The 27276-nt window shown below is 31.2% G+C and overlaps 2 protein-coding genes across 3 annotated transcripts; one reads left to right on the top strand and one right to left on the bottom strand.

The window, feature by feature from the left end:
- Positions 1–192: 192 nt before the first annotated feature.
- Positions 193–7932, bottom strand: LOC123303003 (zinc finger protein 154-like). The gene is made up of 6 exons (XM_044886097.1): positions 7902–7932; positions 6703–6864; positions 6413–6582; positions 5485–6346; positions 345–810; positions 193–202 (listed from the first exon to the last, which is right to left on the bottom strand). The coding sequence occupies exons 1-6, from the start codon at positions 7930–7932 to the stop codon at positions 193–195; spliced, it is 1701 nt and encodes a 566-aa protein (XP_044742032.1).
- A 1441-nt stretch (positions 7933–9373) lies between these two features.
- On the top strand, positions 9374–17929 carry LOC123302209 (nuclear receptor subfamily 2 group C member 1-A-like). 2 transcript variants are annotated; one of them, XM_044885050.1, is made up of 7 exons: positions 9374–9504; positions 9579–9880; positions 11822–11995; positions 13221–13577; positions 14609–15008; positions 15309–15430; positions 17307–17929. In XM_044885050.1, the coding sequence occupies exons 2-7, from the start codon at positions 9589–9591 to the stop codon at positions 17396–17398; spliced, it is 1437 nt and encodes a 478-aa protein (XP_044740985.1). In that variant the 5' UTR covers positions 9374–9504; positions 9579–9588; the 3' UTR covers positions 17399–17929. The 2 variants fall into 2 exon arrangements, with proteins under 2 accessions (XP_044740985.1, XP_044740986.1); XM_044885051.1 differs by lacking the exon at positions 11822–11995.
- The last annotated feature ends 9347 nt before the right edge of the window (positions 17930–27276 follow it).

Here is a 27276-nt window from a genome sequence, read left to right as displayed (position 1 = left end):
TTATTGGATGCTAAGATGAGAATTGAAAACAAATACACTTTGGGAATGGTTGATAATTTACTAAAGTTATTACACTTCGAAATGAATAAACGTTTAAATGGTTTCGAAAAAAATTTCCTTTATGCAGAATAAACAATTCTGGATCCCAGATTTAAGAAGAAAGAATTTCGTGACGAAATTAATTCTGAGAAGCTATTGAAGGCTAAAAATCACAAAAAAATTAAAAAAAAGAATATGGTATCGACAAATTTAGAATTTCTTCGTATAATTTTTCACTTCCTCTAAACTCTATATCTTCCGCATTGGGGGACAAATTATTTTTTTTCCAAAATGCCTTTTGGTACTTCATTTTTAGATTTTTCATTATAATTTTCTTTTCAACGTTTTGATCACCAAGTGTATTTGGCGCTTCTCCAGAACACCCCGGACCTTCCTCAGCATCGATCAATTCATCATTATCGCAAGACTTATTGACTACTAATTCATCGTCGATCATTTCCATTTCGAAGTCAGAGTCTCCGTCGTATTCAAACTCATCTTCGCTGCAATCTTGCCAATTTTCCAAAATACTTTCCAATTCTTTGTTGGTTGAATCATTATCGCAAGACTTATTGACTACTAATTCATCGTCGATCATTTCCATTTCGAAGTCAGAGTCTCCGTCGTATTCAAACTCATCTTCGCTGCAATCTTGCCAATTTTCCAAAATATTTTCCAATTCTTTGTTGGACAAGCCTTTGTTGGTTGAACCAGAACATAACAGAAATCTGAAAATTGGTTGTCCACCATAACTGCTTGGGATAAATCCACCTAAAATGTTTTCCGATTTCTGACACTTCCAGTTATAAAGGAAGTTGATCCTAAAATCGTTATTTCAAATGGAATGCTCTGTTTATTTTTACATAACTCGCTTAAGTCAATAATTCTGAGTATCTTTTATAATAAAATGACTCCCCTTAATCGTGAAGGTTTTCGAGATAAACGATATTTATTAGAAATTTTGCAGCAAATAGAAGTGTTGAAAAAGGCTTTAACTTTCAAACTAAATTAGATAAAAGGTTCCAACCAAGCTCATTCAAGAACTAAAGAATGGTGGTCCTATTTTAAAAAAAATGATTTTTGGCACAATTTAACACTTGTTGAATGAAAATGATATTTCAGATATTTCAAAGAGGAACTTGATACGTGGTTCGTACATGTGGCAGCACTTTTAAGCCCTTTAATAAGCCGAGTATGAACGTTCTACCTAATTCAGAATGGAAGTTACAGCCTTTTTCCACACGTCAAAATTTCCGATAAATATCGTTTACCTCGAAAAACCTTAGATTAGAGGGGGTCACTTTATTACAAAAGATACTCAGAATTATTGGCTTAAGCGAATTATGTAAAAATAAATAGGGCATTCCATTTGAAATAACGATTTTTGGGTCAACTTTCGGTATAACCAGAAGTGTCACAAATCTGAAAATATTTTAGACGGATATATCCCACGCAATTATGGTGGAATACCAATTTTCAGATTTCTGTTATGCCTGGTTCTCCGGAAACTTCCAATGGACGGTCACCGTGGGCATTCTGTATATACCTTCATTCAAATCTCCATGTGAACAAATCTGTAACCACATCAATTTGATTAATTTTTAGCCCATCTTTAGCTACGTAAGCCGTGAAGAATCTCTTGGAATTATATCGAACAACTGGTGAATAAGTCATAGCCTATTCCATATTTTTGACTAGATCCCTTAGCCACCAAACGCGCCGCATATTTTGTAACGTTTAATTTTCGTTACGCTTACCCTGAAATACTCATTTTGATTTAATTGCGGTATCGCCCTTTCGTAGATCCACTAACGTTCATTAGTTATTTATTTCCTTCAAACTCAACTCATCAATGTTTCCTTTACATTCCTCGGTTCCACAGGAAAAGCGAAATTAATAAGTGTGGCAAGCCCAGCATAATATTTTTATATTTTACAATATCTAGTTAGCATGATTGCCATACTTGTACAGAAAAAAATCAAACATTGCATCCCAAGAAAACAATCAATGTGATGTAACTCCAGGTAAAATTTTTAATGACTATCGACAAAATTCATAAATAAAGGAGCATAGGCGCCACATAATATATTTTTAGCAAAAAGTCATAATCAAAGCAACATAGGCCATGACTTCCTTTACTCCACACGTTGCTCAGAGAATCACATATTGTTTTAAAACCTAATAAACAAATATTTATGTCCTCTTGTAGGTCCAAGACACACCACTAGCAAAGACTCTTTCCCTAGTGGCAGCGAACTTGTCAATAAAAAATTATAATATCTACAATACAGGGATACAAGTAGGGCACACTAAATTCCGACAGAGCAGCCGTAGGCCTTATTACGCAACAAGATCATTCAGAAAGAAAGTTATTGACACGCTTCATGCGTGGTATTTTTAAGAAACGCCTAGTAGGGCAAAATACACAACAACCTGGAATATTGACGTCGTCCTCCAATACGTAAAATCCATTCCAGACGCAAAAAATTTAAAGAATTGACACAAAAAACAGCAACCGTCATGATCCTTGCAACAGCACAGCGATTACCAACTATGGCACTAATCACTACGGACAACATCAAAATAACCGACTCAGTAATTAATATCAAAATCCCAGATTTAATCAAAACATCAAAACCAGGAAGTTATCAACCTGACTTATTTCTGTCGTTCTTCGACGAGAATCGAAATGTATGTGTATCTAGATCTCTTATTCAGTACCTTAAATCGACCAAGGAGTTTAGAGGAAGCTGTAAAACTCTTTTCATTTCGACGATCAAACCACATAGAGCCATAGGCGCTCAGCCACTTCGGTATTGGATAAAGTCGTTCCTCATGAAAGCTGAAATCGGCAAGAACCAGTTTAGCGCGTATAGTGCTAAGAAAGCCACCATATCGAAAGCAAATGCTCGGGGGGGGGGGGAGTGATATAGACACAATTAGGCGAGCTACAGGATGGTCTAACCAATCGTTAGTCCTTGAAAAATATTACAACAGACCTATACGGAATCTAGGCGATACTTTTGCACGTAGTGTTCTTATATAAAGAAATACTACATACTTGTGTACATGATTCAAACAAAGAGAATACAAAAATAACAAAACTGAAGAGAAAAGAAAATTAACTTGAGAACGAGTAGCATAATAAACCGCGAAAACGACGCGTTGGAAGAATTTTGTTCGAAGAAGACTTTCCCAAAGCTTTTTTTTTTTGAAAATGAAACGGATGAATGTTTACTTCCATGTCACGAAAGATGGGCGACACATACGTTGCATTTGTTGTCAGTACAGATATAAAACAAATCCGATAACAAAATTATTCTTAGTGCCACGCATTTCGGAATTTATGCTCCAAAGCGTGTGAAACGCGATACCACAAGAAAACCATCAACCATCCTTTGTGCAACTCGAAGAAATTCCTGTTATAATTCGATTATAGATCTCTTGGCTGTGAAGGAGAACTTGAATGAAGCAATAAAAAATCTAAAATAAGCGATTTTCAAAGACAATGAACTGGGATTTTTTGAAATAAGTTAACCTTTTAAAGTCTCAGGTAGAAGCCATACAAAGTTTGGATAGTGATGAGGATACGTATTATAGATGGTTAATGCCAGAACTTAAAAATTTGAAATATTGTAGGGTTTTGATAGATATTATTGAAGCCAATATAAACAAGCGCTTCAAAAAATGTTTACAATTACAGCCAGCGTCAAGTGATTCAATATTAGCATTAGTGTCTCACCTACTTTTTTTTTTAATGAAATGGATTCCGAAAAAACATAGAGAAGATGTAGAAGAACTTATCCCAACTAGAAAAATTAGACATTCAAACGATGAAAACAGAGATGAATCATATTACATAGTTTTAGCAGATTCAGACTCTTCTCCTACTGACAACAATATTACTTGCATATCTGATCTGAAAACTCTGCAAAGTAACAAAACGTCTCTAACATGTTTGAATTCATTTCCAACAATCAACAATATACCAAGTCTCGTATCTGTAGAGCGTCTTTTATCTTTTGGAGGAATGATACGGAGATTCCATCGGAGAAAAATGAGTAACCAAGGTTTTGAAGAACTTTCCTTTTAAAATCATTTGAATCTTAAATATATAAATAACTTTTTTAATAGGAAAATCCAGTTTCAATTTGATTTTTATTAAGGTAGTTCTTTTCCAGCACGAGTTCGATTGACATCTAGGCATATAAATATCACGAGTATGACAAAATACATGCGTTAAGCAATGCATCTAAGTGAGAGGTATTATATACATGTGTTGAAGCTTCGATATGCGTTGATATAGTTGTAAGACGCTTGGAGTTTCTTAGTTGAATAGATGAGCTACAACAGATTAGCCATAATACAAATCACTTGCAATTTTATATAACACCTATAATACCTTTTACTTAGATGCATTGCTTAACGCATGTACTCTGTTATACTTGTGATAGTTATATGCCTAGATGTAACTCGAACTAGTGGTATATAAAGCTATACAATTACGACCAAGTTTTTTTACTGCTTACTATAGTCAAATGCAATACAATTAATACACACATATACTCCTCCATTAGAAATAATACTCTAAATAATAATAAGTGGGTTTAACCTCCGTTTTTTCAAATAACAGTCTATAACAGAGGCCACCCACAAAATTATTTTTTTAAATCTTTATTTATTTTATTTTAAACTACATTCAATATGCAATTAAATTGTCATGATGTGAGTGGAGCCGGCTACTTCGTTCTTATCCAAGCGACGACAGTGTGATGTAATTTCTCACACTGTCACTGCCTGGATTCGAATCCGCAACCTCCCAGTCAGTAGCCAAACAGTCAAAGACTAACGAATTAGACCGCTCGACCACTGAGCCGGTCTAAGGCGTCTTTAACTAGAAGATACAAAAAATTATAGCCATTTTCAACAAGGGTCGAGAATTCCATTCTAGCCATGCGGAATACGATTTTCCTTTATCCTCGAAAATTCGATGAAACTATAAGACGAAATGTTTCATTACAACAATTATATTTGCATGTTTATGATTCTTTAAAAGATTTTCATCCGTGAATATTTTATCACAATCATCACATGAAAATGGTGATTTTCCATAATGATTTCGTTTATGTTTGATGAAATTGATTTTCTTGATAAATGTTTTATCACAAGCACTACATGAAAATTGTTGTTTCTTACTATGGAGTCGTTTATGTTCAGTCAAATTATGTTTGTAAGTAAATTTTTTATCACAAATTTCACATGAAAATGGTTTTTCTCCAGTATGAATCCGTTGATGTCGAACTAAACTACTTCTATCAACAAATCTATTCTTACATGTTTCACATGAAAATGGTTTTTTACCACTATGTCTTTTTTTATGTGATATTAAACCGGTTTTTTGGGAAAACTTTTTATTACAAATATCACATGAATGTAATTTTTCACCGATATGTGTATATATATGAGTATTTAAAGTCCATTTAAGAGCAAATTTCTTATTACAAATATCACATGAATATCGTTTTTCTTTAGTATGAGTTAATTGATGCCTCTTTAAAGTACCTTTTTCGGTAAATTTTTGACTACAAATATCACATGAATAACGTTTTTCACGATGAATTTGTATATGTTTGTTTAAATAATCCGCTGTAAGAAATTTTTTATTACATTCATCACACGAAAATGGTTTCTTTCCCGAATGAGTTAGTTTATGAGTTTTTAAAGCGCTAGATGTAATATATTTTTTATCGCAATTATCACAAGAAAATGGTTTCACATCAGTATGGATTAATTTATGATGGTTTAAACCGCTGTTGTTCCGAAATTTCTTACCACAAACATCACATGAACACGGTCTCTCTTCGCTATGAGTTTGCTTATGTCTTTTCAGTTTATTTCGACCACTAAATTTCTTATCACAGACATCACATGAATATGGTTTCTCTCCGGTGTGTATTCGTTTATGTTGAGATAAATTAGAAACATAAGTAAACTTTCTATCACAAACATCACAGGAAAATCGTTTTTCTTCAGTATGAATTTCTTTATGCCGACTTAAACTGCTCTTTTTAGGAAATTTTTTATCACAAACATCACATACATATAATTCTAATTCAATTGAATGAAATCGTTTGCCATGTAAAAATAAATCTTCGTCTTTGTGAAATGTTTTATTACAAATATTACACGGATATCTTTCTTCGTCAGTGTAACGTTTCAGATGTCTACCTAAATCGAATTCTGTAGTAAATTTATTGTCACAAATATCACATGAAAAATATTTTTTAACGATATCAATTAATTCATGCTTGATTAATTTATGTCTTTTTAAAAAGCTTTTAAATCGAAATTTTTTATCACAAATATCACATGCGTAAGGTTTTTGTCCAGTGTATTGTTTTCCGCCATAAAATTCATCATTATCTGATGATTCTTCTGAAATTTCATCGTTATCTGAATAATTTTTGTCATCGTCGCTTGAACACGCATCTTGTTCTCCAATTTCATCACTAGTTTCTTCCATTAATTCATCATTGTCTTCATCTTTGATAATTAATTCGGAATGTAGTTTTTCAATTTTAATGTCATTGATATGTTTTTTTAGGTTTACTGTTTTCTCATTTTTATTTATATATTGATCATCAATATCCATCATTTCATCACCATTTGAATAATTTTCGATTTCATCAATATTTGAATAAATTTCATTGTCCTCAGTATCTGACTCATTGCCTTCATCTTTAATTAATAACCCTGAATGTAATTTTTGTATGTCCATTTTTTTATCAATATCATTATAAAATTCACCATCATTGGTATTTAAATCTGTAGTGAAAATAAATACGAAAAAAATATTAAAAACAAATAATTATAAAAAAAAAAGTGCTTCTATTGCCACCCGCTACGGATATCCGTGCCTTTAAGGATCACAGAATGGATGTCAACACAAGGTGAACGCAAAGACCAAAAAATCCTCAGACCTATGCTAACTCGACCCACGATGAGACCACGCGAGAGAAAATTCTCAATCCGTGACTCTAATTGTATAATCACGGATATCCGTGTCTGAAATTATAGACATGGGTTTTATTTTAGTTATATGAAAGGATATCAGTTGCGGTTGGCAATGGACACTCCGAATTAAAATTGATAAATAAAGTCTTGAAAAAGAAATTTACCAAAAAGTGACTGTTGATTGGGTTGGTTTAAATTAACAGGATCCATTCTACTTTTTAGATATTATATGAAATTTAGACAGTAAAGAATCCAATTTAATTCATAAATTTAATAACATTTTCACTATGTAAAATTTATTTTGTAGATAAACTCTTTCTAGTTTAACTTTATTTTTACATTCACAAACACTCCAAACTTAACCATAAAACTAAATACATGCATGACTCTTATTTTTTCAAAAAAACTTAATATACTTGTTTTTAAACTAAACTAAGTCTCATAATCTGTTAATATATATGAATAACAAATTGAAAAAGAAAAATAACTTTTATTTAAATACTTAATTCGTATATTTTTCAAAACGTGGGATATAAATATGTACACCATTTTTATCATATTTGTTAACAGAATGGTGCGTTCCGTTATGCACTGCGAACACAGTACAGTGCTCTTATCATGGATGTTAGAGAGAAGGAGAACGATCGCTACGCGCTAAAGCATTAGCGCGCCTGTCCCTGAAAATTCATCGGTAAGTAGTATCTGCGAAGTTAGCTGTTTATGAGTATAAGTAGAGGAAATTACTTGCATAATGTACAAATTTAACAATAGCCCGCTTTTATTGAGATAACTTAGCGATCGCAGCGCCTCACTTATTTTGTCCGTATTTCTGGGACACTATTTCCTACAGCCATCGTTCTCCTTCTTTTTAACCTCCATGGCTCTTACTGTAGAGAAATTCTTTCCGATATAAACTTTTAGTCATAGAGTGTATTATCTTGGTAAAATTATCATTTAATAAAATATTTTCAAAAATACAATTTTTTTTTCCTTACATCTCAGTAAATTGATAGTTTTTTTTAACGTTTTTGGCATCAATAAATGGCTTCCGTTTAGATCTTTCGGGATCTAATGATTTGGGTCGGGGTTAATGAGCGGCTAAGTAATTGAAGTTCAATACTCGGTATTAGATGGAGTACCCGAATCCGTTACTCAGTATGCGTTACGTATGGTTTGCTACAGCTGTAATCATAATAAATATCACTTTTTATTGATTTCACAATTTGCGAAAACTTTATTTTCATTTGAAACTGATAAGCCCTTAAGTAATTTCTGATTTAATTTTGAGTTTATGAATAGAAAAACATTATTTAAAATCCCATTCCTCACAGGAAGTTGGGAGTTGTTTTATGCGATCAAGACGAGACTAAATTAAATTTATTTTCGATTCAAATATTTTTATTTTCAACAATATTAATATTATAATAGTACTTACGACCCCAAGATTTCCTGTCGATTGAGTATCTGAAAGTCTATCTCCGATCAATTATAAATAATGTTTGGTAATCACAAGCTCATAATTAAAACCATTAATTTCTTTTTAATTAATTAGTCACAAACGAATCACAGACGATAGATGTCAATAAAATATTCAAAATTTAACATTTTAAATTTTATACCGCTGATCACATGACGGTAATTCTATGTATTATGGTATATTATACAGAATGTTCGATTTACATCTAGGTATATGAATATCATGAGTATGACAGAATACATGCGTTAAGCAATGCATCTAAATGGGTGATATTATATACATGTGTTGAAGCTTCCATATGTGTTGAGATGGTTGTAAGACGCTTGGAGAGTGGGAGTTTCTTAGTTGAATAGATGAACTACAGCAGATAAGCCACGATATAAGTCACTTTTGCAATATAACACCTATAATACCTCTTACTTAGATGCATTGCTTAACGAATGTACTCTGTCATACTCGTGGATTTTTATATGCCTAGATGTAAATCGAACATTCTGTATATTATAGTATATGTATAATTGATATTTGAAAAAAATATCAATTTTATTTCATCAAGTATGTTAATTTTCGTGTAACAATGATGTAATAGATAAATTATTTAAAAAAAATTACCTTAATTTAAAAATAGTATTTGAGAACATTCTATTTGGCGTTTGCATCAAAATGGCGTACAATCTTACTATTCATATATGTAGAGTAGACCTTAAGTTGAAGAATATGAAGATAAGCAGGGATATTTCTTGTGTAAATTTTAGGGGAAATTAAATGTTGACCTTTCACATAATTGTTTAACATGTAAAAATCAAGGAATGTAAAGACACTGCTTGTTATATTTTATATATCTTTTATTTATTTTAAAATATGAAAAACTTAATTAAAAATATGATTTTAAGAAAATGTTAACGATTTATGTTTTGTGATACTCAATTAGTTTGTATTTATTTTAAAAAAAATTTTAAGTGTTAAAACGTCAGGTAGGTAATTTTAATTTATGGTTAATTGATTTTGAAGTTGAACTAATTTTTAAAAAAACATTATATGTTTTTAGGTTTATAATTATGAATACACCAATAAAGGTGGAAATGTTAAATGAAAAATCCCGTAGCTCAGGGAATACACATTCATTAATTGTTGTTGAATTATGTGTGGTTTGTGGTGACAGAGCAAGTGGACGACATTATGGGGCAATCAGTTGTGAAGGTTGTAAGGGTTTTTTTAAACGATCTATTCGAAAACAATTAGGATACCAATGTCGTGGATCGAAAAATTGTGAAGTGACTAAACACCATCGTAATAGATGTCAATATTGTCGTTTGCAAAAATGTTTAGCCTGTGGAATGCGTAGTGATTGTGAGTATATTTTTATTATTTCTAAAATGCTAGTATTATTATAATAACAATATAGTGAGTCTTGAAAGGTCTGACAGGTCTGTTAATAATTTTTCGAATTTTAATTTTTGTCTCAATTTTGCTGCTACCAAAGATTAAAATTGCAAATTTTGAGTAAACTATGAGAATAATCGATGCTTATGCACCTTTTTTTGTAGTAAACAGTTAGGCTAAATCAAGTTATATTGGCTGTCCACGAAGGACACACTTAGGCTATAGAGCCCATTGTGATACCATATATGTGTTTTACCACCTTTACGCTGATAATTCCACTTATCAGCTGCTCAATCACAGAGGCTGAGTGCACCTCCTTCATGCATATACCATGCACTACACCAGCTCATCATAAATATTTATTTAATTAATCGAACCCGCTACCCTAAGCATACCGCAGACGGAATTGGTTACGCCTATACCAACTGAGCTAATAGGACGACTATTAAACAGTTAACTTCATCTAAATTCCATACTAAATTTACGCCCACGAATTGATATTATATATAAGGTTGACTTGAGTTGTTTTGTATGAAAAATAGTGTCACCACACCAAATTTTATCAAAATCGCATTTATGAAAGTTATGAAAGAATAGGCTATTTCAAAATTGCAACTTTAAGAGCGTATACCGCCAAAATGGAGCAATTTTTACTGGTGCATGTTTAGCTAAATCGATTTATTTTGGGCTAAGCTATATGTAATAGAGCGTTGTAAAGATCCGGTAGATAACACACGGTGACATCAGAGCTACCTACCTTTTAGTAATATGTCCTTCGTTTTAAATTTATAAAATTTTTTTTTTTGTAAATGGTTACTTTAAAATCGCCTGTCGCTCGAATGAAACAACTTTGTATCAAAGTAAGTTCAGCTTTAAAGCCTATTTACAACTGGAGTCGTATGTTGGATAATAGGAACATGCGCAATATAAATCATTTTTTACATTTATTTAACGTTTTCTACGTTAATGGTTGTATAAATGTCTAAAATAATTCAAGTAATTTACAAGAATCTGTAGATACTACTAGGGTTTAAATATCATTGTTTTCCCATAAGGGCTCTAATTTCTAGGTAGCTTCAAATAGAAAATCATTTAATTTTAATTTCATACTAAACCTATCCGTTAATATTAAACGAATCAATCAGCGGAGAAACATTAATTTGTTTAAAAATTAAGTTCAAAGCATTTAGATTTAAAAAATACAAAAATAAAGGAAATTTATAAAAAATAGTACGAAGAGTGATTCAAATATCAAAATGGCGACCGATCCTATGTAGATGTTTTTAAAACTTATGTAATTTATAAAAATTAGTACAAGTACTGATATTCTACATTGCCTATAAAGGGTAATGGGTATTTCAATAATTTATTAATCAGTCAATTATTTATTTCCACTCGTTTTCTTAATTATATTAGAAAGGTTGATTATTTTGATACAGTAGGTAGTACAGGAGTTTCACGAATGAAAAATTATGCCATGGAATTAACTAAATTCTTGCCTAGAAGATGCAGGAGAGTAAAATAAAAAGTGAGTTGTTGACGGAAAACTTCGTGACGTTATCGGAATGTGCTTCAAAAACTTAAAAAGTTGTGCATCGATTAATTTCAAATATTGACAAAATATACAACCAGCGTCAAAGATTGTTTTTAATATATCACCCAAATGTGTACATAACAAAACTGCAACTCCTACGCAAGGGGATATGGGGAGGAGGAGTGAAAGTAGAGATGCTGATGACAGCTAACACTACTGAAATTTAAGTAAATTTTTGCGGCCATTTTATTTATTGCTGGGGGAAGGGGGTGCTACGAAGTAGAACCCATTTGATTTTTAATTTTTGATTGTTTATTTTCTGTTTATTTATTTATTTATTGTTTTGTTTAATTTGCCGTTTTGTTTGTTTATAGCTGTTCAACATGAACGAAAACCTATGCCCGATAAAAGAGAATATCAGAGTAATAAGAACGCACTGTCAATGCCATTTTCACAAAATTCATTAAACAAAATATTCATTAGAAAAGATTTAGGATTGGAAAATGTTCCCAGTGTTATGTTTTCAGCGTTCAATTTGAATGCATTAGGTATGCTTTTTGTTTTTAATTTTTGTTTTTTTTTTTTTTTGTCGAATTTAGTCTAAACGCTAGTCTATGTTACGTGAGCAGTTATATGTCCCCAAAATTTAAATCGCAGAGCTTTGTCATAGATCTAAATTTAAAAAAAATACATTAATCACATGATCCAATTAATTTTTTTTAATAAAGAAACAACTTCATGGTGAAATTGGCTTCTAATGTCCTGTTAAATAAAGTGTATTTTTATTAACATATAATCATATTTTTAAAATTTAAAATTTCTTTGGTCTCTGTTTTTAATTATAGTGACTCAAACGGCTGTGATCTGAACAAAGCCCCGAAACAAAATTTAGAGGACATAAGACTGCAAACGTGACGTGGGCTAACGCCTACACTAATATTATTTATTTTATATATTTTTAATTTATTGAAAAATATCAAAATTTAATCCTATAATACATATATTGAAAACAATTGTCGCTAATAAAATACTAACACTGCAAAAGGGATTAGATAGGACGCAAAAAAACCAATATGTCATAAAAAAATAAACAGGCTTGAATAGTATTACCAGCCATGTTAAACGATACAGAAATGAATAATAATAATAATAAAACAAAAGAGGGGTACCGCAAGTGGGTCCTTAGCACCTAGACCTAGAGTTCTCTGTACCCTCCTTGAGAACGACTTGTCACACGAAGACGAGACTAAAAGATTTTGTCGAGGCCAGACGCCACGCAGAAAGCTCACAGCTTCTCCGTCGGGATCTCTCTCAGGATTGACGAATCCAAGGTATCGAATCCATTTTGAATCTAACACCCTGTAGATTTCTGTATGTGCAAACGACATCTATGGAGGTTTCGTCATCGTTCATACAGGCTCTACAAGTGGGATCATTAGAGATCCCCATGTTATGAAGGTGATAGTTCAATCGACAGAGTCCTGTCAAGAGTCCCACCACTCTTCTCACTTAAGCTCAGTAAGTTTCAGACGAGTACAGTCGAATTGCCTAGCTGTGATTATACTCAGTTTGTCACAGTTTATAAAGTTAGAATAAATTTAAGGTCACCAAAAATGTCTCTTTCGATCAGTTATAACCTTTGTTTCTTACATAAACCTCTAGCTTCCGATATTTTCATAGGTTTCCAAATTGTTTTAACGCCGTATTTGCTTCTTCTAGGTACGCTTTGATCCAATGTTGTGTAAAAAATTACATTTTTAACAATTTTTTCAGGTACCATACCTCGTGATATGCCTTATAATGTATCTCCAAGTCGCGTTGCTGTGGAAGATGATGCATCGATGGATAGCGAAGTTCAATGGGAAACTGCTGATACAATAACTCGAAAGAATATAATATCAAAAGCGTTAGAATCAATGGCCCGTGTTCAGGGATATACAAACAATAATTTACCGCAAGTGCCTTCTGAAATTGAATCAAATATTGATGGACCAATATTTACCGATCAACATGTATCATTTAATTTACAAACACCTGCCCCAATGCCTGCTTACTTAAATGCCCATTATATATGTGAGAGTGGTTCTCGTCTATTGTTCCTTTCTATACATTGGGCAAAAAATCTTCCTGGTAAGCAAGCTAGTCATTTATAAAAAATTAAAAAACTATATACAGTCGTAAAGGATTGTAACGACATAACTTACAACAACAAATTGTCAAAGTACAAACTGAATCAAAATTTAAACGTATATATAAACATATATAGCGTTTAAAACAATATCGGACAAAACGACATAACGGTTATAGTGACCCACCATTTTGAAAATTAGTCTTCTATAACGAACAATATCTGTTACGTATTCACTTTACTTTGAACCTTATAAACAATGAGTTCTCTCACAATTTTACGAATTTCTATTTACAATTAAATTAAATTATTATAATAATGGAAAGGAGGGGTTGTGACTTTTTCTCTAAAATAATCCTTTTCCAAGGAAAAATGAAAGCTCGGTCGTCATAAAATAAGCTGAGATATCAAAAGTCGAGAGAACGAAAAGTTTTGGAGAAAATGGACACCGAAGTTATGTTCTAATTTGCGTCCTCGCTGATAAACAGTGACGTTTACGAAAAAATGTTTCTAACATAAGTTGTTTATTTTTTTATAAGGAACTTATTTTTACATTTAAACTTTTGTTCTATCTCTAACGGTTTACAAGATGGATCTTATGGACCCAAGACCCAATTGACCTATGTTGCTCATTTTCGAACTTAGCCTCGCTTTTTACGTCCTGAGCACGCTATAAAAATTTCAGCTTGATATCTATTTTCGTTTTTGAGAAATGGATTAATCAGGTGATTTTATGAACACCTATACCAAAATTTTGTTCGTAGCATCAATATTTTTAAGCGTTACAAACTTGAGACTAAACTTAATATACCTTGATATATATTACATACATACAGGGTATAAAAACAGATTTGTTATAAAACTGATATGCAATTTTTCCATTTTTGTCAAAAATATAAATTTTGATCAACTCAATTATATTTGAATCCATTTTGTTCATTGACAATTCGTCGTTTTAAGTGATGCCGATTTTGACTGTATTTCATTTCTTCGATAAATGTGTAAACTTTCTTAACTAACCCGAATTTTGCAGCATTAAAAACATTAAACTCGGATACACAAATCACATTATTACGAAATTGTTGGACGGAATTATTTGTATTGGGTTTATCACAATGTGCTTCGATATTATCATTATCATCAATATTATCATCGCTAATGACACAATTACATTCAACGGTATCGCAAGATAAAGTAAAAATAAAACAAGTGACTGATCACATATGTAAGATACAAGATTATGTACAATCGATGAACACGTTAGAAGTTGATGATCATGAATATGCATATTTAAAATCATTAGCCTTATTTCAAACAGAATTATCGGATTCAACACAACGATGCTTTTTGGAGAAATTACAAGATAAATCATTTCGTGGTTTACGCAGTTATGTACAAACAAAATCACCTGACAATATTGATAAATTTCCTAGGTAAGCTTTCTATTTTTTTTAGTATTTTAATTTGTTCGGCCCCAAATGACTCACCACGGTAGGACCAGTCAAGTTTTAGTGTGAGGTTGGTTGAAATTGGGAGGTTATGGATTCAAATCCCGGCAGTTTGTCAATTTGAATTAATGTAGCGGTTTATTGAACAAACTGTCTTTATAAGGATAAGACGAACTTGTGCTTTTTCGATTTGCGCCCATAAAGTGAGCCAAATGACTCCCTTACCAGGAAGAATTTTGATATAATCATTAAAAAAGTAATTGTTAATGTACATTTTTTTTTCAGATTGCTATTACGATTACCGCCTTTGCGTGCCTTTGATGCAACTGTACTGGAAGAATTATTTTTTGTTGGATTAATTGGAAATGTAGAAATTAATAGTGTAATACCTTATATATACGCAATGAGTATGTATTTATTTTTTAATTCTTAGACTTTTTTATGTTTTTATGTGATCTATTTTGAGCCAAGACTCGACCCTGTATCTTTATCCGTTCTCTAATTATAAGGAAAAAAAATTTTGAAATTGACATAAATTTTTCTCTAGGATTGGGGGAGGGGGGTAGTTTTATAATAATAGTATGAAAAGGTAGTACTTTTTTGGTACTATTTATATTTTTTTCGAATTTGTATTAATAATAGAAACGGGTCTATACCTGTTTATTTTTGAAAATCGATGGACCGTCACTGATAATTGAGGGGGCCTCATTATTACTTCGGTCTGAGGGGGTTTATTTTAGTTGCTGACCCCCTCAATTGTCGGAGGTGTTCCATCAATTTTCAAAAACAAATATAGGTCCGTTTGTACTGTTAATTCAAAAAAAAAGTATCATAAATAGTACTACATTTTCATACTATTACTTGACACACTAAGACCAAAGGATTCGTTCAGATACCGACAAGGATTGAACCATCATCGGCCACTACTCCATGAATGATTTTGAGCTGTTTAAGAACAGCTGATGTCAACGGACTTAAGGTCGCAGACGTTTTCAAATAAAGGTTGGCTTATAAAGGTTGGCATTAATTATTGAACGCCGATAAAGGTTTTTGTGTTGTTTCGTTTTAAGCGTTGAAAATTATAAATGTTTCATTAAATATGATGATGGGGTTTTACCTCCGTTCATCAGACATTTATCAGAGGCCACCCACATCATTATGTTTTTAATCTTTATTTATTTCAAATACATTCGAATATATACAATTACATTTTCATGATGTGGATGGAGTCGGTTACTTCGTTCTTACCCAAGCGACGACAGTGTGATCAATTTACCACCCCATTAACTATTTTTGTTCACACTGCCGCTGCCTAGGTCCGAACCAGCAACCTCCCAGCCATTGACCATAGCAAGCTAAGACGCCTTAGCAAGCTCGACCACTTGACCGGTTTCATTAAATATGTTTTAGAGCCTTGAAAAAAGTAATAATGAATAATCAAGAACCTAATAACTGTCATTTTGAACATGTTACGCCAAATGTTATTTATTATATTCTACAGAAAAGTGTTGAGCTAGCCTTTCTTGGACAAAAGTCAAAGCACACTTATTGTTCCTTAAGGTATTTCCAGCATGGTATTTGCAGTTTCTATGTTAAAGCAATGGTACAATTTTTTTTTCGACAGAATTTAACGAAAAATTAAATTTAAGAATTTAATAATGCTTACTATTAATTCCCAAAGTTTCAGAAATTTTGACCGTTTAAAATGGGAAATAATTATGCCAACGTCCCAATTTCGATCAATTTACGTCAAAATTAATATCTCGAAAGTGAAAATTAATTTCTAATTTTTTTTTTTAGAATTGTATTGTATAAACATTTTTTTCTACTTTTTCTTCAATATATAATAATATCATAAAAAATAGTTGGAGAGACCGGACATTTTACATGCTTTAAATGGGACATGACCCTCAAAATCGCGAACTTTGTCTTTAAATATCTCGCGATCTAAACGGTCAAAAATTATGAAATTTTAGGAATTCATAAATAAAGCTATTATAAACCCGAGAAAAAAAATTCGGCCAAATCTGTCGAAAAGTGATTTCATGCTGGTACTACCTTAACAGCTCCAAATGGTTCATGAAGTAGTGGTCAGAGATGGGCCAACTCTCTTTCGGTATCATAATGGACCCTGTGGTCTTAGTGTGTTCCACCCCAGAACAGCCACTCTAACCTAACCTAACGTAACCTGATGTGCTACCTTAAATAATATTCATTTATTTAAAAAAAATTCATAATTTCCTTAAATATAAATATGTAATATGTTTATTTTCTTTTTATCAGATGTGATGGCATCATCGTATGCAGCTGGTTGTTCAATAAAAATGGAACAAACTGGACAAAGTGAAGATGAATTTATATATAGTAAAAAATAATTTTATAAAATAAAATAGGGATGGATGCATATTGTATAGGTTAATAAAACAGGAAAAGTATAATAAAAATGTAAATTATAATTATTATTATTGAGCGCGTTCAAAATAACTTGACCATGCTAGTTAAGAAACTCAGCGAATCGGTGGAGTATCTAATCAAAATGGCATCGAATTTACCCTTAAGCTATGTAATAAAGTAATATTCATTAATACACTTACCGAAAAAAAATCACAGTTTTTGAGAAATCACATCTTCAAATTTTAAATATCTGTATCTCAGAGAAAAATATTCGAATCGGGATGATCTACAGCCTATTTGAAAGCTTGTACTTTCATTCCCTACCACTTTGTGTCGACGGTTGGAAGAATAAGAAATTTCATCCCATAAATTTCCATGCTGAGTGTCTGAGCTAGGTAAAATAGACTTGAGTTAGTTTGAACGCGTTGATTATATATTTTTAATTTTAAAAGAGAAGTGGTCGGAAAGTTATTTGTTATGAATGTTAAAAATTATTGAAATTTCTACATTTTAAAAATATATACAAAGTATTCAGTATTTTTTATTAGTAAAAGAAAATATAAAATATTTAAGAATTTTCTACTTATTTATTATTAAGTAAATCAAAATAAAATTATAAATATGAAATTTAGATAATCATATTTTTTAAATATATTTTTTGTTTTTATTTATCTACCATATTTTTTCCAGATCTTCCATTTGGTGGACCATTCATAAAACACGTTAATCAAAATGTAATCTTTTCTGATCCTCCCTTTTGCTTCGCCACCCTGTGTCACATTTTCTGTAACCTCTGCAAATGTAACGCTGCAATTGCTATTTATAGATCTTCCTAAAATTATATTAACGGTAAATATTTTTTTATAAAAATTATAATTTCGATGAAAATTGGCAGCAAAAATTTATCTGTAATCTGTTATCTGTAAAGTATTTTCAGATAGCTTCTGTAAAGTATTTTCAGATAGCTGTACGGAATCGAATTAAGCTTAAAAAAATTTTCCTATAATAATGGTTGGTTTTTTTAAAAAGAGAAAATTTTTCTCCATCTCTAAAAATTACAAAAAATTTAATACATTGCAGACTTTATGTAGTCTAAGCAACAAGTTCTCATTGATGAAATATAGCAATAGTGGCCGTAAAAATACGTGTGATAACTCGCTGGATTCGGAACACTGTGCCTAATTCCGGGACCAGGACTCCAAATTCTTGAAATTTATTAGAGCTAGGTTAATTTTGATCACAAATATGAAAAGTATGGCCCAAATTTAGTAGGATTACATACTTGGTTTATCAAAATTGGATAAAATTTGGATGTGATCGAGCAATATTAAATTTTTTCAATCTGATGATGTCATAAAGTTTAAAAATTTAATACTTTCATAAATGTAATACTTTTATGTGGAACAAGCCCTAAATGTGGTGTTAGCTGCCGGCTGGTGGCACATACCTATTGTTTATGTAGTAGTTGTAACTTGTAATAAAATTGACATAAAAATGTAAACAGCCATTAAATACATAATTTATTATATTAAATCAAAATGTTTTTGGACATCAATCAACTGATAGACTCAAACGTTTTTCATGCGAAGCCTGTGAAAAAACATTTATGCGTAATAGTCATTTTCTTCAACATAAAGCCATTCATACGGGAGAAAAATCTTTTTAATGTGAAATTTGTGATAGGAAATTTACTCTTAAACAAAGTTAAATGTAACATAAATTCATTCATGCTGGTGAAAAATCTTTATCCTGTGAAGCTTGTGATAAGACATTTAGTCAGCAAAAAAGTTTAATTGTGCATAAACTTACTCATTCTGGAGAAAAACTTTTTTAATGTGGAATTTGTGACAAAAAATTTACTGTGAAACGAGAGTTTAATACAGCATAAATTCATTCATTTGGAGATTTTCATACTGGAGAAAAACCTTTGTCATGTGAAGTTTACGATAAAAAATTTAGGGCTCCCCAAATTTAACACAAAACAGAATTTAATTCAACATAAACTCATTCATTCTGAGAAAAAAAATCATGTATGTGAATTATGTGGTAAAACCTTTACACAGCAATGTAATTGACATTGTTACGAGTTTTTTCATGATGTATAAATTACATGAACAATTCATCCCTTATACATATTATAACGCATCATAAAACGAATTCACAAGATCAGACGTCGACGTCGAAATTTTGTGGCTAATTTTGAGGACTTCGTTAGGATCCACTTATAATCCCAATGTATTGACAGTATGACAAGTGCTCTTAGTCTTTCGTCGATCATAACGCTGCGCAGGAATCTTTCTGCTCAAATCTGTAAGATTTTATTTTGGATTTGTAGGCTCAAATTCGTAACATTTTTAGGACATCTTGGGCTCTTCAATCCTCAGCCGCAAACATTTCCATCTTTTTTCTGGTTGCGTCAGCTCTATTCACTTCTATTTCTCTTGCTCGATGAGGATCCAACGCAGACATAATATCTTGACTTTTTTTCGATTTTTGAAATTTCGAGAAAGTTGGTGGCTAAAATATAATCTATCATTGTGGTATTCTTTATTCGCATGGCTGGTGAAGATTTCTTTAGCTTTCGTCCAATCTTGAAAAGACCTGGTGACCAATTTTCATGACTTCCTTTACCGCCTCCTTTGTGAAAGAACATCCAACATGGCTTGCAGTAAACACCATTTTCTTCTTTAGAATAGGCGAGAAAAAGGAAGTCCTTGAGCCATTTTTTTGGAATCATCTCTGGTTATTTCCATCTATCGTTGGGTAAGAGAATGGTTGTTTGGGTGACAAAATTGAAGTTTGTATCAGCCTCTCCACGTAGTCATTAAGATGGATTTGTCCATAATTCCAATGTCGAATTTATCGGCTTGCCAAAGTGCGAATTTTGTTGAAAACGCTTTTATCATCAATTATTTTTTATTAAATATTTATACGTATACCGATTTCACCTTGTGCAATTTCAAAATGGCATCTTTTGTAATTAATAATTCAAAAAATTTTAAAGAAATTTCTATAAATTAAAAAAAGTGAGAAAATTTTTTAATACCTGGTACATTTTATAGATTTTGAGAACATTGGAAAATTTACCAATTGTTTATAACAATTTAGAGACTGTCAATTTCAAAAATCCAACGATTATTTGGAAAAATTGAGTTTCAAGAAATTTATTAATTCGAGAAAATTGATCTTTTTTGAAATTTTATGGAATTTAGAAGATTTACAAATTTTAAATCAAGATTTCCAAAATTTTTAACCTTTTGTTCGGGTGCATTTGACGACTGTATATTTGCCATATACATTGGTGTACACTGAAAATAATTTCCAATTGTAGTGTTGGAGAGGTGAAGTAGAAGATAGATAACAAATTTTTATGAATTATTGCAGGATTCATTTTGTGAAGATAGGATATTGCTCTACTTATTTGTAAGTTGATGTAATAGTTTTTTCTAGGGAATACCATCACTGGGAGTAACGCTACTCCACTCACACTGACATCACTTGCTACTTTGCCTATATTTTTACGATCTTTTGGTACAATTACTTTCTGCGGTTTTTGGACCTTGGTTGTAGAAGTTTCTTCCCGATTAAATATTCTTGTTCCCTCTGCAATTACTGGGCTTCTTTTCATTAGGTTTCTAAGTTGTTATAGAATTTTTCTACATTTGTTAAATTGAATATCGTTGATCTTGCGAGACTGCACGCCTCAAGTTTTTTTAAAGTAAGTTCTGGATTTATCTTTTTAAAATTTAAATGCCAATACTTTCCCGCCAATTCGTTTTTTTCATGAATCTGGCATTTTTAAATTATTGCAAAGAGCCATTTGATACGCTATCCTTCGGCATTCCTTCATACTCAATCCGTAAAGTAGTAACGCACAATATTTAAAATAATCTTTTAACATTTTTTCTTGCTCTTCACTGAAAAGTTTATTAACGCTATAGTTTGGCGTTAAACGAGCCTCGTCGACATTTAAATTTCGGGTTTTAAGGTAATAACGTCTCATTGAAGTGAAAGGAATGCCTGAATCTTTGGATGCTTTTCTTACTCTCATACCATTTTGTATTTTCTTTAAATTATTCATATTTTCAGCAGTATGTTGAACGATATGCTTTGCACGACGAGCCATCTTAGAAAGGAAAATTAACAAAAATTTAGCATTTTGTTATTATAGCATTATTATCAGTAGAAATAGTTGATATAGTTGATACACAGTGGATCATGAACCACTGTGTCCTCAAGTGATTTGAACTACTGTGTACAAAACCGACATTTGGTATTAAACCTATACCACGCACCACAGTTTTGCGTGAGTTGAAGTTCAGTATTTACCAAAATGACCTCAATTAAAAATATTCACCAGTAAAACTATTAACAAAGTATATCCTACCTTAAAACTCAATTTTTCTTTCGTCAAAACAAAAAAAACGATCATAACACGAATAAGTAAGAAAAAAAAGAAGATATATATTTATTTTTTATAATGATTTAAGTAAAAAATTTTATAAAAGTATTCATGATTAAAATATTTAAACAAGTGGGCTCATATCTTGCAATTTCATTATCACCAAAATTATCCAAATGGTCTCTTCCAAGCAATCTTGATGAATGATACATCTTTAATACCAAAATCCATTAAAAGCATTCATATTGAACGCTGCTCAAATTTTAATTTGACGCAAAAATAAAAAATCAGGGTAACTCGACACGATAATGCAAAAATTCTCAACAATAACCGCTTAGAAGGTGATTAAAAAGTGAACCACCAGATTTTATCGCTGTTCGAAAAACGACATACACATTGTGTAATTTTTTAATATCAATAATTTAGCTCAAATACTGGTTTAATGCCTCTCATTAAAATTTTAAAGCGAAGATGTGTAGCCGTGTCTCTTCAATATGCTGCATCGTATAGACATAGCCGTTTTTCAGGACTTGAACCAATCAAATTTTTTAAAAATGACTGGCTTGTATATAGTCAATTTTAATCCAAACTGGTGGGTTCCGAAATCAACCAACTGTAGATTGGCAAACGCCTTTCACATGGGTATGAATTGTTTTGGATTTCAAAAAGAATGCATGAAAGAATTGTATCGATTGAAAATTTTACAACTTTGTATTGGAGTGTTTTTTCTCTAAAATGCAGTTTTTGAATCAATTTTGTATTATTTAATTGTATTGTGTTAAAACGATGCAAAAACTTATTTTGATAGTTATTTTTTATTTTTTAGTTAATAGTTCTTGTCCTTTTTTTTCACAAGTAAACTAAATGCTGGTTCTGTTAAGATTGTTCTTCTAAAATGGTTTCTTAATGATTGCCATGTACGTTCTTTTAGAATTTGTTCTTGTTCCATTCGTTGCCATATTTTGTTATCCATTACTTGGTTTTCATATTTTTTTATAAAAATATATTTTAAAATTTCTCTTTGTCCCCACATTGTGTATGACTTTGATTTTGTTTGTCGCATATCTTTCATTGCATAATTAACTTTACATTCTTCTATTATTAATTCATCCATTATTTCAATTCTATCGTTTTTTTCTTCTATTTCATTTCTATTCTGTGTTTGTGAATTATCTTTATCTCCATCATCAACAAAACCTTCTTTATAATCTAAATTGGGTTCTGTATGATTTACCCATTTTCTTATCATTTCCATTTTATATTCATCTGTTGTTTGTTCATTATTATTATTAATATTAATCATATTTTCTTATTTATTTAAATATTCTTTATAATAACGAATAAAATAATTATTATAATTATGTCGTTTTTTAATTAAATTTGTTTTACATGATTTATTTAACATTTTACTTGAATCCATAATTTATTTAAAATGGTGACTGATTCTGATTACTTTACAGATTCACAGATCACAACTCTTGTTTGTATGAATCCAGAGAATATATCGGTACAACTACGAATAAGTAACATCTCAGACGCAATTGAACTGGAAATGAAATCTACCTATAGGGAGGCCGTCTTAAGCATAAAGAGATACGCCTTCTGCCTTCTACGCAGAAGTTGCCGCTATAGTCACTATTGCCGCCTTAACCTTACCCTGAAAATGACTTCCAATTGTAGTGTAAGAGAGGTGAAGGAGACGATAGATAACATATTTTTGTGAATTATTGCAGGATTCAATTCGTGAAGATTGGAAATTGCTCTACTTATTTGTAAGCTGATGTAATAGTTTCTGTTATGCTTATCTTCATATACAATTTTTACATTATTATTTAAAATGAAATTTCTCAAATTAAAACTTTGAAAATACTATATAATAATATAAAGATTATCATAAGTTTTACATGTAGCCATGAGTGACACAATATCAGCATGACTTACTTGACTTAATTCCTTTAATCCCTATGGGGGCACAGAGCCGCAACAAAGGATCTCCAGCGGGCACGATTGATGGCCAGACTCTTGTCTTCACTCCTTCCAGGTCGGTTTTACCTTCCTGCCTCTTTTTCTACGGTTCTTCGCCAGGTGATGCGAGGTCTTCCTGATTTTCTCCTGCCAATATCAGTATGGCGAACTCTATCTAACGCATTTAATTCTCTAACCGAGTATTTGTGATTTTGAAATACTGATATTTTTTAAACTCAGATCCATTCCGTTTTCATTTTGATAATATCACGCTTCCAAAAGATCTTTTACCTAAAACATTATCAGTAAATTCTAGTTCATCTATATCGATGAACTGTGCTGATCAAGTGACAGTCAGTTCCTTTTCAGATTGTTAGCAGATGATGTCAACTGCTTACTACTCCGATCTTCATTTTGTGACTAGCCATTCCTTCCCTGATCGAATTGTTTGGTTTCTCTTTATTGTGTTTGCAAGATAATACAAAATTATTTTTACTTGCAGATGAAATTTACATAACTGAATGTTTATATTTGTTGCATAGTACAAAATTATTTTAACTTCCAGATGAAATTGACTGCACTGAAGGACTTCAAAACATTTATTGGGAACTTCTTTACCAACCATGCTTTTAATCGTGTTGGTTACCTCCAGCGCTCTAGTATGTAAATAAAGACGTAATTGTTCATTCTTTTGAAAGAATTTTCGTCTTTTAAATTCAAAGTCGTGAACAAATTGAAATTACCAAATTACCCAACGAGTTTATTTTTGTAATATATTTTTGATTGTAATTTTTGCAAAATATATACCCACGTACTCTATGTGTATCTAATTTTCTTCTGGAAAGTCCCAACGATGTATCGGTACTTAAGGTGGATTTTTTTCCTTTGCGCAATTTTCACAAGATTTTACTAATCTTTCGATATCTTTGCCAATGCCGTGCCAGAAGCAATGACGTCTTGCTAATTGATTTATTTTCGTAATACCTAGATGTGTTGAATGTGTAATTCGTGAGGATTGATGGTTAAAGAGGTTTTGTTATGCCACTCGATTGTTCCTTAAAATTATGTTGTTCAAAGTATATTCACTATTTATATTTATTGACTGAAGTTTATTTTTCAGATTTGATAAATCGGCATCTGTGTTTGTCTCCCTTATTTTAATTTATAATCATAATATATTTTTTTTCTACATAATAAATTTCTGTATTCTGCTATAAAGCTTTACAGTGGTTGGTACAATTAAATTTTGCAACAAAACATGCCATGAATATAATAATTTAAGAAAATAATCATAATAAATACTGATCAACGAATAGCTAAATCAGTCAATTAGCGGGTATTTTTAACAACAATGTTATTCTTTTATTTACTGTATCTTCGTTTAAATAAACTTCAGGTTTTGTTATTTTGTTTTGGAGTTTTTTAAAGTATAAAATGGTACTGTAAGAGCTTGTTCTTACATATTGAAGTTGGAATATGGAGATGAAATAAGAATTCTGGGGGTTATTGGTTGTTTGTGTAACCAAAGTAATATGTACGAGATGGCAACCATGGATCTCATTGATCTTGCATACGATTAATAAGAAACAAGAATCGCCAGCCCGTTACAGTACCTAAGTAAGCAGAGTTTGTTGTATGATACTATCCCCTTTAACTTTTTACTCTTCCTCGGAGGATTGTGCAAATGGCTTTCTATGTCACACTAACAGAGGTAATTCAGTGCCAAAATGTAGGGATCTCAGCATGAGTTCCAGTAATGGAGGTTTCTCACTTATCCAGATCCCAATGTAATATAAAAGACATTAAGTCTGAAAAAATAATTCAGATCCGTGTACTCAACAGTGGAACGCCTGAAAGGTCGAATACCAACATGGCAACATATGAAACATATTTAGTCGTTCGTCGAGTAAATACTGTTATATAATAGCTTCTAGTAGTTGCCCCAATTTTAATTTGGAAAAGTACTACATACTACAACTTAAATTAAAAGAACCTGATTTGAAATTCGTAAATGTTAATTAAAATTTTTGTTTTAATGAAACAAATATCTTACTGAAGCGAATGATTATATTTTTAGTAACTTTAGATACCTAATTTAAAAGTGATTGAAAACTTTTTCAAGTAATTTAAAAGGTTTCTGATATTTGAGTGCATGTTAAAATGTTATTAAATATAAGTACTTGATTGTGTCAGGTACCATACTTGTCATAAATCTGCACCTGTTGGAGTGATACTATGCATATCTATATTTAGTACAAAAATTTTCTACCGCACTGTTTTTATCAGATACGGCATTAACGTATTGTATTTGTTGGTCAGAGTTTGTTGGTCATCAAAAAAATCAACTTCCAGCGCTTTATGTGACCTCTCTTCCTATGTTTACAATTTTATAGTATCCATGGGCTACACCTCTGTGGGAACGCATTTGATTTATTATCGATACATTTACAAGCCCAGTTCCATTAAAACTTTTAGCCTTGAATATAATATTTATGATTTTATTACGATCGTAATAAAATTCGAATTAATTTTGAATTTCTTCCTTAGGATCAATTAATTTTTAAAATTTTACGTTTCATACCAAGCTGGCATATACGGATTAGTACTTTTTCCAGCCATTAATCACTTTGGCTTCTATTTGATGATTCTGGTAAATTATATAATTTTTTTCTAAATTCTTATAGTGTCATGATCTAGACATCGTTCAAATATGAATTAACATTTATTTATCTTCAAACAATTCATTTGTTCATTCAACTGATTTTCACTAAACAATTATTTTAACATATTTTGTGTAGGCCAAATGTTTTCAAAATATTGGGCCTTGGACTGCTTGGACTGCTTTCGTTATGTTCCACTTCACAACTTTGCATGGAAATCTATGACCGAAATGTAGCATTTTTGCATATTATAATAATTGTACTAAAAGACTTGTACATTTCCAAAAAAAAAAAAAAAAACTAAAAATAATCCTTCAAAAACTCCCTGCAAAATTAGTTTCAAAGACAGTACAACAATTTTTGAAAATTTATAAATTCATAGTAATTCAACTCTGTATTATATACAGGTTGATACATCAACCAAAAATATTAAAAAAAAAAAAAAACTGAAAACATTTTCGCTGCAACCGGCTCTCAAGTCTTTATTCAGGCTAGCCTGAGCAAGGCTTGAATACTAATTTTCATTAAGAGCCCTCAAGTTTTGTATGACATTATATTAAATTTTTTTGTATTTCATAGTAGTTCCTTAAAAATGGTAACCACAACTTCGCTTAGCAGCGAAAGAAAGTTGTAGTTAGTTCAGGTAGTTTTGTTAAAGTTTGCAATATTATAATATTAAACGTATTAACAGAGCAATAATCGAAAATATTTTTAAAAAAATGCGTAATTCATTCAATCTTAAAGAAATTAAATGGCAAAGAACATAAGTTGAAACTGTCTTGTAATGATAATATGTAAATACGTCATCCATAGATGTTGCGATATTTTTCAT

Source organism: Chrysoperla carnea, chromosome X (genome assembly GCF_905475395.1).
Source record: "Chrysoperla carnea chromosome X, inChrCarn1.1, whole genome shotgun sequence".
Lineage (NCBI taxonomy): Eukaryota > Metazoa > Arthropoda > Insecta > Neuroptera > Chrysopidae > Chrysoperla > Chrysoperla carnea.
Note: the sequence above shows the minus strand (reverse complement) of the source record. Positions and strands in the feature narration are given on the sequence as shown.